We start from the raw sequence: 13,925 nt of genomic DNA, 5'->3' as shown, positions 1-13,925 counted from the left end.
CCACTTGGCTATACATGTAATCATTTGTGATTCAGCATATTGACTCACACATGAGGCGCCCCTCTTGTCTCCTGTTTTTCATCTGAATTTGCACAATTGCTGGACAGACATGAAGAAGCCAAACATCTAAAACACGGGTCCCTTTATTCACATCACGGTCACTCATAATTTTTCAAGCAGTATAAGCTGAAACAAGATTTATTTATCTGGATGGCTCCTAGTATTGGCCAAATAAGCTCATGTGTAAAATTATGTGTTTCATACCCTAATGTAAACTAACTGGTTCTCTTGCACCTCATCCCAAAACAGGATATTTACATCGTGAGAAGAGGCAGAAAGAACCAGACCCACTTAGGAACACTTGCAAGATGCTAGTCGTAGCTGATCATCGTTTCTTTAAATATATGGGACGTGGAGAAGAGAGTACTACTATCAATTACTTGGTATGTAGCGATTCATCTCATTTCATCAGATTTTTATTACCAGTCTTATTTCTCTTATTTTGAGAGCTCTAGAAAAATTAAGACTGCAAAATGATCAGTTGCTCTATTTTTTTACTATTTACAGGTATGTGTTTATAGAATAAAACAAAAATGTTTATTTTACTCAAACTACTGACATTTCTCCCAAATTCATAATAAAAATATTGTCATTTATAACCACATTTATTTGCATAAAATGAAAACTGGTCAAAATAACAAAATAGATGCAGTGTTTTCAGACCTCGAATAAGGCAAAGAAAAAAGTTCATATTCATTTTTAAAAACAAAACTGTTTTATCTGATTTTCATTTACCGCTTCTATGCGTCTTGGCATGCTCTTCACCACTCTTTCAAATTGTTGTCGGGTGACTGTTACTTCTGGCGCAAATATTCAAGGAGCTCAGCTTTGTTTGATGGCTTGTGACCATCCATCTTCCTCTTGATCACATTCCTGAGGTTTTCAATGAGGTTCAGATATGGAGATTGGGCTGGCTATGACAGGGTGTTCATCTGGTGGTCCTCCATCCACACCTTGATTGACCTGGCTGTGTGGTATGGAGCATTATCCTGCTGGAAAAAAAACAGCGCAGTGCAGAAGAATAAAAGTTTTCTTCCAGGATAATCTTGTACGTAGCTTGATTCATGCATCATTCACAAAGATTCCAGCCTTGCTGAAGCAGCCCCAGATAATCACTGATCCTCCACCAAATTTCACAGTGGGTGTGAGACACTGTGGCTTGTAGGCCTTCCCAGGTCTCAGTTCAACCATCAAACTACCAGGTGTTTGGCAAAGCTGAATATTTAACCTAGAATAAGGCAGATTTATCTTTGTGAAGGACGCATGAATCAAACCACCAGATCAACACCCTGTCATAGCCAGCCCAATCTCCAGATCTGAAGCCTATTGACAACCTGTGGAAGATGGATGGTCACAAGCCATCAAACAAAGCTAAACTACACATACACACACCTAAGACATATCGCAAGTGAGCCACACAAACCTTTTGTTTTCCCAGTGCATATAAAAGCGATATGCTAATTAGCTCATATGCTAATTTCTAAGACCATGAAGTACGCCTCTTATCTCAGCACATTTTGACAGTTTTTCACAGTTAGACAATGTTAGTTCATGTGTGCCATATAGATAACATTGTGCTCACTCCTGTGGATTCAGCAATGATTTGCTAAAATGCTAATCTGTCAAAATAACTGAGATAAGGGGGAAGTCTGCAGAGGCTTAGATACAACGTAATTACAGAGGTAAAAAGTGTATTAATATAAAAAGTGTTGGTTATGCAATAGTGGGGAATTTGGTGATAAATGGATTATGTATCTTTTTAAACAATAAACATTTTCAAGTAGACTGGACCTTTTTTAAATTACATGGATAAAGGATGACATTTTAAACAACTTTCCAATCTATTTCTATTAACAGTTTTACTCAGTTCTCTTGGTATCCTTTGTGAGCATGCACGTTTTTAGTCATCTGGCAGTAGTGTTTGCAACAATATTTATAGCAAATTTTTATACAGATACTACTGCTATAAGATGCTAAAGACACATGCACGTTCCTAAGCCCCCCTATGTTTAATCTTCAACAAAGGACAGTCATAGAACAAATCAAATTGTATTATAGAAGTTAATTGGAAAGTTATTACATTGCATATCTGTATACTGTATCTGAATCATGAAAGTTTTAAATGTGACTTTACAGTCCCTTTAACATCTAACTAAAAATAATTATGCAACAGAAATTTTGCCAATGGATATAACCTTATCGGTAAATCATCAAAAAATAAATTCTATACCCACCTGCGGGAAACGAGGAATGTGAGATGAGGAACGGAAAGAGAGAAATAAAAATAAGAATTTAAAGTCTCTATATTCAAACCCACATCAGCTTCCACCCATGTAGACCAATCATCCCAGTACATTATAGCTTGCAATTGGTGGATACCCCTTTCCATTTAGGCCATATAAAGCATTTTATTATTAATTAAAACTAAATAACATGTTTCATGACCAGTATCCTTTCTTTCATGTAATTAGCAAGAGTCCATGAGCTAGTGACGTATGGGATATACATTCCTACCAGGAGGGGCAAAGTTTCCCAAACCTCAAAATGCCTATAAATACACCCCTCACCACACCCACAATTCAGTTTTACAAACTTTGCCTCCCATGGAGGTGGTGAAGTAAGTTTGTGCTCGATTCTACGTTGATATGCGATTCGCAGCAGGCTGAAACCCGGTTTTCCTCTCAGAGTGTAGTGAATGTCAAAGGGATGTGAAGAGAGTATTTCCTATTTGAATACCATGGTCTTCCTCTAGGGGATCTATTTCATAGGTTATCTGTTATCGTCATAGAGATTTCTTCTCCTACCTCCCTTTTCAGATCGACAGTATACTCTTATATACCATTACCTCTACTGATTCTCGTTTCAGTACTGGTTTGGCTATCTACTATATGTAGATGAGTGTCTTAGGGTAAGTAAGTCTTATTTCTATTTATGACACTCAAAGCTATGGTTGGGCACTTTATATGTAAAGTTCTAAATATATGTGTTTAAACTTATATTTGCCATGATTCAGGATAATCAGTATTCCTTCATTCAGACTGTCAGTTTCATTTTTTTGGGAAAATACATATATATTTTATTTTTCTTACCTTAAAATTTTCAATTGACTTTTTTTCAAAAATTGCGGGCTCGCGGGTGCAGAAAATGCTTCTATTTATTGCGTCATTCTTGGCACGAGACTTTTTTTGGTGCAAAAATGTCGTCATAGTTGGCGCCGGAAGTTTTCACGTATGTGTATTGCGGACGTTTTTTTGGCGCCAAAAAATATGGGCGTCATTCTTGGCGCCAAAATATGTGGGCGTTATACTTGGCGCCAAAAATGTGGGCGTCATACTTTTTTTTTTTTTTTCACATTATTTCAGTCTCATTTTATTGTTGCTTCTCGTTTTCTAGAGGCTTGTTTCATTTTGCATTTTTTCCTATTCCTGAAACTGTCTTTTAAGGAATTTGATAATTTTGCTTTATATGTTGTTTTTTTCTTTTACATATTGCAAGATGTCACTACCTGACCCTGGATCAGAATCTACTTCTGGAAAAGCGCTGCCTGATGTCGGTTCTACCAAAGCTAAGTGCATTTGTTGTAAACTTTTGGTAACTGTTCCTCCGGGTAGGTTAGTGTGTTAGTTGTCATGATAAGCTATCAAACGCAGATAGCATTTCCATTAGTAATAATCCATTACCTGTTGTTGTTCCTTCAACATCTAATGTTCAGGATGTTCCTATTAATGTTAAAGAATTTGTTTCTAATTCTATTTGGAAGGCTCTGTCTGTTATTCCTCCTTCTAGTAAACGTAAGTGGTCTTTTAAAACTTCACATATTTCAGATGAATTTTTAAATGACCGCCATCATTCTGACTTATCTATTTCTTATGAGGATCTATCTGGTTCAGAAGATTCTGCCTCAGATATTGACACTGATAAATCTTCATATTTGTTTAAGATGGAGTTTATTCGTTCTTTACTTAAAGAAGTGTTTATTGCATTAGATATGGAGGAGTCTAGTCCTCTTGATATTAAAACTAATAAGCGTTTAAATTCAGTTTTTAAACCTCATGTAGTTATTCCAGAAGTTTTTCCAGTTCCTGATGCTATTTCAGAAGTAATTTCTAGGGAATGGAATAGTCTGGGTACTTCATTTACTCCTTCTCCAAGGTTTAAGAAATTGTACCCTTTGCCATCTGATAGATTAGAGTTTTGGGAGAAAATCCCCAAAGTTGATGGGGCTATCTCTACTCTTGCTAAACGTACTACTATTCCTACGGCAGATAGTACTTCGTTTAAGGATCCTTTAGATAGGAAGCTTGAATCCTTTCTAAGGAAGGCTTATTTATGTTCAGGTAATCTTCTTAGACCTGCTATTTCTTTGGCTGATGTTGATGCAGCTTCAACTTTCTGGTTGGAGGCTTTAGCGCAACAAGTGTCAGACCATAATGCTTATAGCATTGTTAAACTCCTTCTACATGCTAATAACTTTATTTGTGATGCCATTTTCGATATCATTAGAATTGATGTCAGGTATATGTCTTTAGCTATTTTAGCCAGAAGAGCTTTATGGCTTAAGTCTTGGAATGCAGATATGACTTCTAAGTCAACTTTGCTTTCTCTTTCTTTCCAAGGTAATAAATTATTTGGTTCTCAGACTCAATAATTTCAACTGTTACTGGGGGGAAGGGAGCCTTTTTACCTCAGGATAAATAATCTAAAGGTAAATATAGGGCTGCTAATCGTTTTCGTTCCTTTCGTCAGAATAAGGAACAAAAGCCTGACCCTTCCTCTAAAGGAACAGTTTCCGTTTGGAAACCTTCTCCAGTCTGGAATAAATCCAAGCCTTTTAGAAAATCAAAACCAGCTCCCAAATCCGCATGAAGGTGCGGCCCTCATTCCAGCACAGCTGGTAGGGGGCAGGTTACGATTTTTCAAAGATGTTTGGATCAATTCGATTCAAAGTCTTTGGATTCAGAACATTGTTTCACAAGGGTACAGAATAGGTTTCAAGGTAAGACCGCCTGTGAGAAGATTCTTTCTTTCTCGCATTCCAGTAAACCCAGTAAAGGCTCAAGCGTTTCTGAAATGTGTTTCAGATCTGGAGTCAGCTGGGGTAATTGTGCCAGTTCCAGTTCTGGAACAGGGCCTGGGGTTTTATTCAAATCTGTTCATTGTTCCAAAGAAAGAGAATTCTTTCAGACCAGTTCTGGATCTAAAAATATTGAATCGTTATGTAAGGATACCAATATTCAAGATGGTGACTATAAGGACTATTCTGCCTTTTGTTCAGCAAGGGCATTATATGTCCACAATAGACTTACAGGATGCATATCTTCATATTCCAATTCATCCGGACCATTATCATTTCCTGAGATTCTCTTTTCTAGACAAGCATTACCAGTTTGTTGCTCTTCCTTTTGGCCTAGCAACAGCTCCAAGGATCTTTTCGAAGGTTCTCGGTGCCCTTCTTTCTGTAATCAGGGAGCAGGGTATTGTGGTATTTCCTTATTTGGACGATATCTTGGTACTTGCTCAGTCTTTACATTCTGCAGAATCTCACACGAATCAACTTGTGTTGTTTCTTCAAAGACATGGTTGGAGGATCAATTTACCAAAGAGTTCCTTGATTCCTCAGACAAGGGTAACCTTTTTGGGTTTCCAAATAGATTCAGTGTCCATGACTTTGTCTCTAACAGAAAAGAGACGTCTGAAATTGGGTTCAGCTTGTCGAAACCTTCAGTCTCAATCTTTCCCTTCGGTAGCTTTGTGCATGGAAATTTTAGGTCTCATGACTGCTGCATCGGACGCAATCCCTTTTGCTCGTTTTCACATGAGATCTCTCCAGTTTTGTATGCTGAACCAACGGTGCAGGGATTATACAAAGATATCACAATTAATTTCCTTGAATCCCAATGTTCGTTCTTCTCTGACTTGGTGGTTAGATCACCATCGTTTAGTTCAAGGGGCCTCTTTTGTTCGTCCAACCTGGACTGTGATCTCAACAGATGCGAGTCTTTCAGGTTGGGGAGCTGTATGGGGATCTCTGACACACAGGGGGTTTGGGAATCTCAGGAGGCGAGATTACCAATCAAAATTTTGGAACTCCGTGCGATTTTCAGAGCTCTTCAGTTCTGGCCTCTTCTGAAGAGAGACTCGTTTATTTGTTTTCAGACAGACAATGTCACAACCGTGGCATATGTCAATCATCAAGGGGGGACTCTCAGTCCTCAGGCTATGAAAGAAGTATCTCGGATACTTGTATGGGCGGAATCCAGCTCCTGTCTCATTTCTGCAGTTCGCATCCCAGGTATAGACAATTGGGAAGCGGATTATCTGAGTTGCCAGACGTTACATCCGGGCGAATGGTCCCTTCACCCAGAGGTATTTCTTCAGATTGTTCAAATCTGGGTGCTTCCAGAAATAGATCTGATGGCCTCTCATCTAAACAAGAAACTTCCCAGGTATCTGTCCAGATCCAGGGATCCTCAGGCGGAAGCGGTGGACGCGTTGTCACTTCCTTGGAATTATCAACCTGCTTATATCTTTCCGCCTCTAGTTCTTCTTCCAAAAGTGATTTCCAAAATCCTAATGGAGCGTTAGTTTGTATTGCTGGTGGCTCCAGCATGGCCACACATGTTTTGGTATGCGGATCTCGTTCGAATTGCAAGTTGCCAACCTTGGACACTTCCGTTAAGGCCAGACCTTCTGTCTCCTAGCCCATTTTTCCATGAGGATCTCAAATCATTAAATTTGAAGGTATGGAGATTGAACGCTTAATACTTAGTCATAGTGGTTTCTCTGACTCAGTGATTAATACTATGTTACAAGCTCGTAAATCTGTGTCTAGAAAGATCTATTACCAAGTCTGGAAGATTTACATTTCTTGGTGTTCTTCACATAAATTCTCTTGGCATTCTTTTAGAATTCCTAGAATTTTACAATTTCTTCAAGATGGTTTGGATAAGGGTTTGTCTGCAAGTTCCTTGAAAGGACAAATCTCTGCTCTTTCTGTACTTTTTCACAGAAAGATTGCTAATCATCCTGATATTCATGGTTTTGTACAGACTTTGGTTCGTATCAAGCCTGTCTTTAAGTCAATTTCTCCTCCTTGGAGTCTCAATTTGGTTCTGAGGGCTTTACCGGCTCCTCCGTTTGAACCAATGCATTCTCTGGATATTAAATTACTTTCCTGGAAAGTTTTGTTCCTTTTGGCCATCTCTTCTGCTAGAAGAGTTTCTGAGTTATCTGCTCTTTCTTGTGAATCTCCTTTTCTGATTTTTCATCAGGATATGGCGGTGTTGCGGACTTCATTTAATTTTTTACCTAAAGTTGTGAATTCTAACAACATTAGTAGAGAAATTGTTGTCCCTTCATTGTGTCCTAATCCTAAGAATTCTCTGGAGAGATCTTTACATTCTTTTGATGTAGTAAGAGCTTTGAAATATTATGTTGAAGCTACTAAAGATTTCAGGAAGACTTCTAATCTATTTGTTATCTTTTCTGGTTCTAGGAAAGGTCAGAAGGCTTCTGTCATTTCTTTGGCGTCTTGGTTAAAGTCTTTGATTCATCATGCTTATGTAGAGTCGGGTAAATCCCCGCCTCAAAGGATTACAGCTCATTCTACTAGGTCAGTTTCTACTTCCTGGGCTTTTAGGAATGAAGCTTCTGTTGATTAGATTTGCAAAGCAGCAACTTGGTCTTCTTTGCATACTTTTACTAAATTCTACCGTATTGATGTTTTCTCTTCTTCTGAAGCAGTTTTTGGTAGAAAAGTACTTCAGGCAGCTGTTTCAGTTTGATTCTTCTGCTTATAATTTCAGTTTTTTTTTCATTATAAGATTAAAACTTTTTGATTTGGGTTGTGGATTATTTTTTCAGCGGAAATGACTGTCTTTATTTTATCCCTCCCTCTCTAGTGACTCTTGCGTGGAAGTTCCACATCTTGGGTATCTGCTATCCCATACGTCACTAGCTCATGGACTCCATGAGGCCCACCCTTTTTGTGGTGGTTATAATTTTTTTGTATAAAGCACAATTTTTCCAATTCCTTATTTTTTTATGCTTTCGCTCCTTTCTTATCACCCCACTTCTTGGCTATTCGTTAAACTGAATTGTGGGTGTGGTGAGGGGTGTATTTATAGGCATTTTGAGGTTTGGGAAACTTTGCCCCTCCTGGTAGGATTGTATATCCCATACGTCACTAGCTCATGGACTCTTGCTAATATGAAATAAATGAATTTATCAGGTAAGTTCTTACATAAATTATGTTTTTTCCTGTGGACACCAAGCCCTTTGCCTGTTTTCATAAACCGTTTAGGAGCAAAGCGTTTTGCTGATTAATAAATGTTGTTTTCTCTTGCTGCAGATAGAGTTGATTGACAGAGTGGACGATATCTACAGAAACACATCCTGGGATTCCCAATGGAAAGGATATGGTGTACAGATAGAGCAGGTAGTGTAATCCTATGAACATGTGGTAATCACTTGCTACTTTTATGTTTTAAGTGACATCCAATAAAGTGTAATAAGAACAAGTTTATAAAAAGAGGTCACAGCATCTTTCACAGTAAATTAGTGCAAAAATGACTAATACACATAGTTTCTCTTGTTAAGTGTATCCAGTCCACAGATCATCCATTACTTGTGGGATATTCTCCTTCCCAACAGGAAGTTGCAAGAGGATCACCCACAGCAGAGCTGCTATATAGCTCCTCCCCTCACTTCCATACCCAGTCATTCTCTTGCAACTCTCAACTAAGATGGAGGTCGTAAGAGGACTGTGGTGTTTTATACTTTATACTAGTTTATTTCTTCAATCAAAAGTTTGTTATTTTTAAATGGTACCGGAGTGTACTGTTTATCTCAGGCAGTATTTAGAAGAAGAATCTGCCTGCGTTTTCTATGATCTTAGCAGAAGTAACTAAGATCCTTTGCTGTTCTCACATATTCTGAGGAGTGAGGTAACTTCAGAAGGGGAATAGCGGGCAGGTTTCCTGCAATAAGGTATGTGCAGTTAAATATTTTTCTAGGGATGGAATTTGCTAGAAAATACTGCTGATACCGAAGTAATGTAAGTAAAGCCTTAAATGCAGTGATAGCGACTGGTATCAGGCTTATTAATAGAGATACATACTCTTATAAAAGTGTATTTTAAAACGTTTGCTGGCATGTTTAATCGTTTTTTACATATGTTTGTTGATAAAACTTATTGGGGCCTAGTTTTTTCCACATGGCTGGCTTGAATTTTGCCTAGAAACAGTTCCCTGAGGCTTCCCACTGTTGTAATATGAGTGGGAGGGGCCTATTTTGGCGTTTTTTTGCACAGCAAAAATTACAGACACAGACATCCAGCTTCTTCCTGCATGATCCAGGACTTCTCTGAAGGGCTCAAAATGCTTCAAAAGTCGTATTGAGGGAAATAAAAAGCCACAGTAGAGCTGTGGCAGTTGTTGTGACTGTTTAAAAAACGTTTTTGTCATTTGTTATTCCGTTTTTGGTATTAAGGGGTTAATCATCCATTTGCAAGTGGGTGCAATGCTCTGCTAACTTATTACATACACTGTAAATATTTCGTTAGTGTAACTGCATTTTTTCACTGTTATTTCAAAATTTGGGAAAATTTGTGTTTCTTAAAGGCGTAGTAACGTTTTTTATATTGCTTGTAAACTTGTTTTAAAGTGTTTCCCAAGCTTGCTAGTCTCATTGCTAGTCTGTTTAAACATGTCTGACACAGAGGAACCTACTTGTTCATTATGTTTGAAAGCCATGGTGGAGCCCCATAGGAGAATGTGTACTAAATGTATTGATTTCACCTTAAACAGTAAAGATCAGTCTTTATCTATAAAAGAATTATCACCAGAGGGTTCTGTCGAGGGGGAAGTTATGCCGACTAACTCTCCCCACGTGTCAGACCCTTCGCCTCCCGCTCAGGGGACGCACGCTAATATGGCGCCAATTACATCAGGGACGCCCATAGCGATTACCTTGCAGGACATGGCTGCAATCATGAATAATACCCTGTCAGAGGTATTATCTAGATTGCTTGAATTAAGAGGCAAATGCGATAGCTCTGGGGTTAGGAGAGATACAGAGCGCGCAAATGCTGTTAGAGCCATGTCTGATACTGCGTCACAGTATGCAGAACATGAGGACGGAGAGCTTCAGTCTGTGGGTGACATCTCTGACTCGGGGAAACCTGATTCAGAGATTTCTAATTTTAAATTTAAGCTTGAGAACCTCCGTGTATTGCTTGGGGAGGTATTAGCTGCTCTGAATGACTGTAACACAGTTGCAATTCCAGAGAAATTGTGTAGGCTGGATAGATACTATGCGGTGCCGGTGTGTACTGACGTTTTTCCTATACCTAAAAGGCTTGCAGAAATTATTAGCAAGGAGTGGGATAGACCCGGTGTGCCCTTTTCCCCACCTCCTATATTTAGAATTTTTTTTCCAATAGACGCCACTACACGGGACTTATGGCAGACGGTCCCTAAGGTGGAGGGAGCAGTTTCTACTTTAGCAAAGCGTACCACTATCCCGGTTGAGGACAGTTGTGCTTTTTCAGATCCAATGGATAAAAAATTGGAGGGTTACCTTAAGAAAATGTTTATTCAACAAGGTTTTATTTTACAGCCCCTTGCATGCATTGCGCCTGTCACTGCTGCGGCGGCATTCTGGTTTGAGGCCCTGGAAGAGGCCATCCAGACAGCTCCATTGAATGAAATTGACAAGCTTAGAATGCTTAAGCTAGCTAACTCATTTGTTTCTGATGCCATTGTTCATTTGACTAAACTAACGGCTAAGAATTCCGGATTCGCCATCCAGGCGCGTAGGGCGCTATGGCTTAAATCCTGGTCAGCTGACATGACTTCACAGTCTAAATTACTCAACATTCCTTTCAAGGGGCAGACCTTATTCGGGCCTGGCTTGAAGGAAATTATTGCTGACATTACTGGAGGCAAGGGTCATACCCTTCCTCAGGACAGAGCCAAATCAAAGGCCAAACAGTCTAATTTTCGTGCCTTTCGAAATTTCAAGGCAGGAGCAACATCAACTTCCTCCGCTTCAAAACAAGAGGGAACTGTTGCTCATTCCAGACAGGCCTGGAAACCTAACCAGTCCTGGAACAAGGGCAAGTAGGCCAGGAAGCCTGCTGCTGCCCCCAAGACAGCATGAAGGAACGGCCCCCTATCTGGAAACGGATCTAGTGGGGGGCAGACTTTCTCTCTTCGCCCAGGCGTGGGCAAGAGATGTTCAGGATCCCTGGGCGTTGGAGATCATATCTCAGGGATATCTTCTGGACTTCAAAGCTTCTCCTCCACAAGGGAGATTTCATCTTTCAAGGTTATCATCAAACCAGATAAAGAAAGAGGCATTCCTAAGCTGTGTGCAAGACCTCCTAGTAATGGGAGTGATCCATCCAGTTCCACGGACGGAACAAGCACAGGGATTTTATTCAAATCTGTTTGTGGTTCCCAAGAAAGAGGGAACCGTCAGACCAATCTTGGATCTAAAGATCTTAAACAAATTCCTCAGAGTTCCATCATTCAAAATGGAAACTATTCGGACCATCCTACCCATGATCCAAGAGGGTCAGTACATGACCACAGTGGCCTTAAAGGATGCCTACCTTCACATTACCAATTTGTAGCTCTTCCCTTCGGGTTGGCCACTGCCCCGAGAATTTTTACAAAGGTTCTGGGCTCACTTCTGGCGGTTCTAAGACCGCGAGGCATAGCGGTGGCTCCGTATCTAGACGACATCCTGATACAGGCTTCAAGCTTTCAAATTGCCAAGTCTCATACAGAGATAGTTCTGGCATTTCTGAGGTCGCATGGGTGGAAAGTGAACGTGGAAAAGAGTTCTCTATCACCACTCACAAGAGTCTCCTTCTGTAGAGATGAAAATTTACCTGACGGAGTCCAGGTTATCAAAACTTCTAAATGCTTGCCGTGTCCTTCATTCCATTCCACGCCCGTCAGTGGCTCAGTGCATGGAAGTAATCGGCTTAATGGTAGCGGCAATGGACATAGTGCCGTTTGCGCGCCTGCATCTCAGACCGCTGCAATTATGCATGCTAAGTCAGTGGAATGGGGATTACTCCCCATGTCCCCTCTACTAAATCTGGATCAAGAGACCAGAGATTCTCTTCTCGGGTCCATCTGTCCAAGGGTATGACCTTTCGCAGGCCAGATTGGACAATTGTAACAGATGCCAGCCTTCTAGGTTGGGGCGCAGTCTGGAACTCCCTGAAGGCTCAGGGATCGTGGACTCAGGAGGAGAAACTCCTCCCAATAAATATTCTGGAGTTAAGAGCAATATTCAATGCTCTTCTAGCTTGGCCTCAGTTAGCAACACTGAGGTTCATCAGATTTCAGTCGGACAACATCACGACTGTGGCTTACATCAACCATCAAGGGGGAACCAGGAGTTCCCTAGCGATGTCAGAAGTCTCAAAGATAATTCGCTGGGTAGAGTCTCACTCTTGCCACCTGTCAGCGATCCACATCCCAGGCGTAGAGAACTCGGAGGCGGATTTTCTAAGTCAGACTTTTCATCCGGGGGAGTGGGAACTCCAACCGGAGGTGTTTGCTCAACTGGTCCATCGTTGGGGCAAACCAGAACTGGATCTCATGGCGTCTCGCCAGAACGCCAAGCTTCCTTGTTACGGATCCAGGTCCAGGGACCTGGGAGCAACGCTGATAGATGTTCTAGCAGCTCCTTGGTTCTTCAACCTGGCCTATGTGTTTCCACCGTTTCCTCTGCTCCCTCGACTGATTTCCAAAATCAAACAGGAGAGAGCATCGGTGATTCTGATAGCGCCTGCGTGGCCACGCAGGACCTGGTATGCAGACTTAGTGGACATGTCATCTCTTCCACCATGGACTCTGCCTCTGAGGCAGGACCTTCTAATACAAGGTCCTTTCAATCATCCAAATCTACTTTCTCTGAGACTGACTGCATGGAGATTGAACGCTTGATTCTATCAAGGCGTGGCTTCTCCGAGTCAGTCATTGATACCTTAATACAGGCTCGGAAGCCTGTCACCAGGAAAATCTACCATAAGATATGGCGTAAATATCTTTATTGGTGTCAATCCAAGAGTTACTCATGGAGTAAGGTTAGGATTCCTAGGATATTGTCCTTTCTCCAAGAGGGTTTGGACAAAGGCTTATCAGCTAGTTCTTTAAAAGGACAGATCTCTGCTCTGTCTATTCTTTTGCACAAGCGTCTGGCAGAAGTTCCAGACGTCCAGGCATTTTGTCAGGCTTTGGTTAGGATTAAGCCTGTGTTTAAAACTGTTGCTCCCCCGTGGAGCTTAAACTTGGTTCTTAAAGTTCTTCAGGGAGTTCCGTTTGAACCCCTTCATTCCAGTGATATTAAACTTTTATCTTGGAAAGTTCTGTTTTTGATGGCTATTTCCTCGGCTCGAAGAGTCTCTGAGTTATCTGCCTTACATTGTGATTCTCCTTATCTGATTTTTCATTCAGACAAGGTAGTTCTGCGTACCAAACCTGGGTTTTTACCTAAGGTGGTTTCTAACAGGAATATCAATCAAGAGATTGTTGTTCCATCATTGTGTCCTAAGCCTTCTTCAAAGAAGGAACGTCTTTTGCATAATCTGGACGTAGTCCGTGCCTTGAAGTTTTACTTACAGGCTACTAAAGATTTTCGTCAAACATCTGCCCTGTTTGTCGTTTACTCTGGACAGAGGAGAGGTCAAAAAGCTTCGGCAACCTCTCTCTCCTTTTGGCTTCGGAGCATAATACGCTTAGCCTATGAGAATGCTGGACAGCAGCCCCCTGAAAGGATTACAGCTCATTCCACTAGAGCTGTGGCTTCCACCTGGGCCTTTAAAAATGAGGCCTCTGTTGAGCAGA

At 40.7% G+C, this 13,925-nt stretch overlaps 1 protein-coding gene across 1 annotated transcript in view; it reads left to right on the top strand.

Annotated features, from left to right (window-relative positions):
• Nucleotides 1-258: 258 nt before the first annotated feature.
• Nucleotides 259-13,925, top strand: part of LOC128644546 (disintegrin and metalloproteinase domain-containing protein 17-like) — a gene marked incomplete at its 3' end in the record, with an annotated part of 63,760 nt that continues 50,093 nt past the window's right edge. The window contains exons 1-2 of the mRNA XM_053697124.1: nucleotides 259-443; nucleotides 8,411-8,497. Coding sequence (XP_053553099.1) covers nucleotides 369-443; nucleotides 8,411-8,497 — 162 coding nt within the window. The remainder of the gene's footprint in view (nucleotides 444-8,410; nucleotides 8,498-13,925) is intronic.

Source organism: Bombina bombina, unplaced genomic scaffold (assembly GCF_027579735.1).
Source record: "Bombina bombina isolate aBomBom1 unplaced genomic scaffold, aBomBom1.pri scaffold_976, whole genome shotgun sequence".
NCBI classification, from domain to species: domain Eukaryota; kingdom Metazoa; phylum Chordata; class Amphibia; order Anura; family Bombinatoridae; genus Bombina; species Bombina bombina.
The sequence above is the reverse complement of the archived record's forward strand: the minus strand, read 5'-3'. Positions and strand labels throughout refer to the sequence as shown.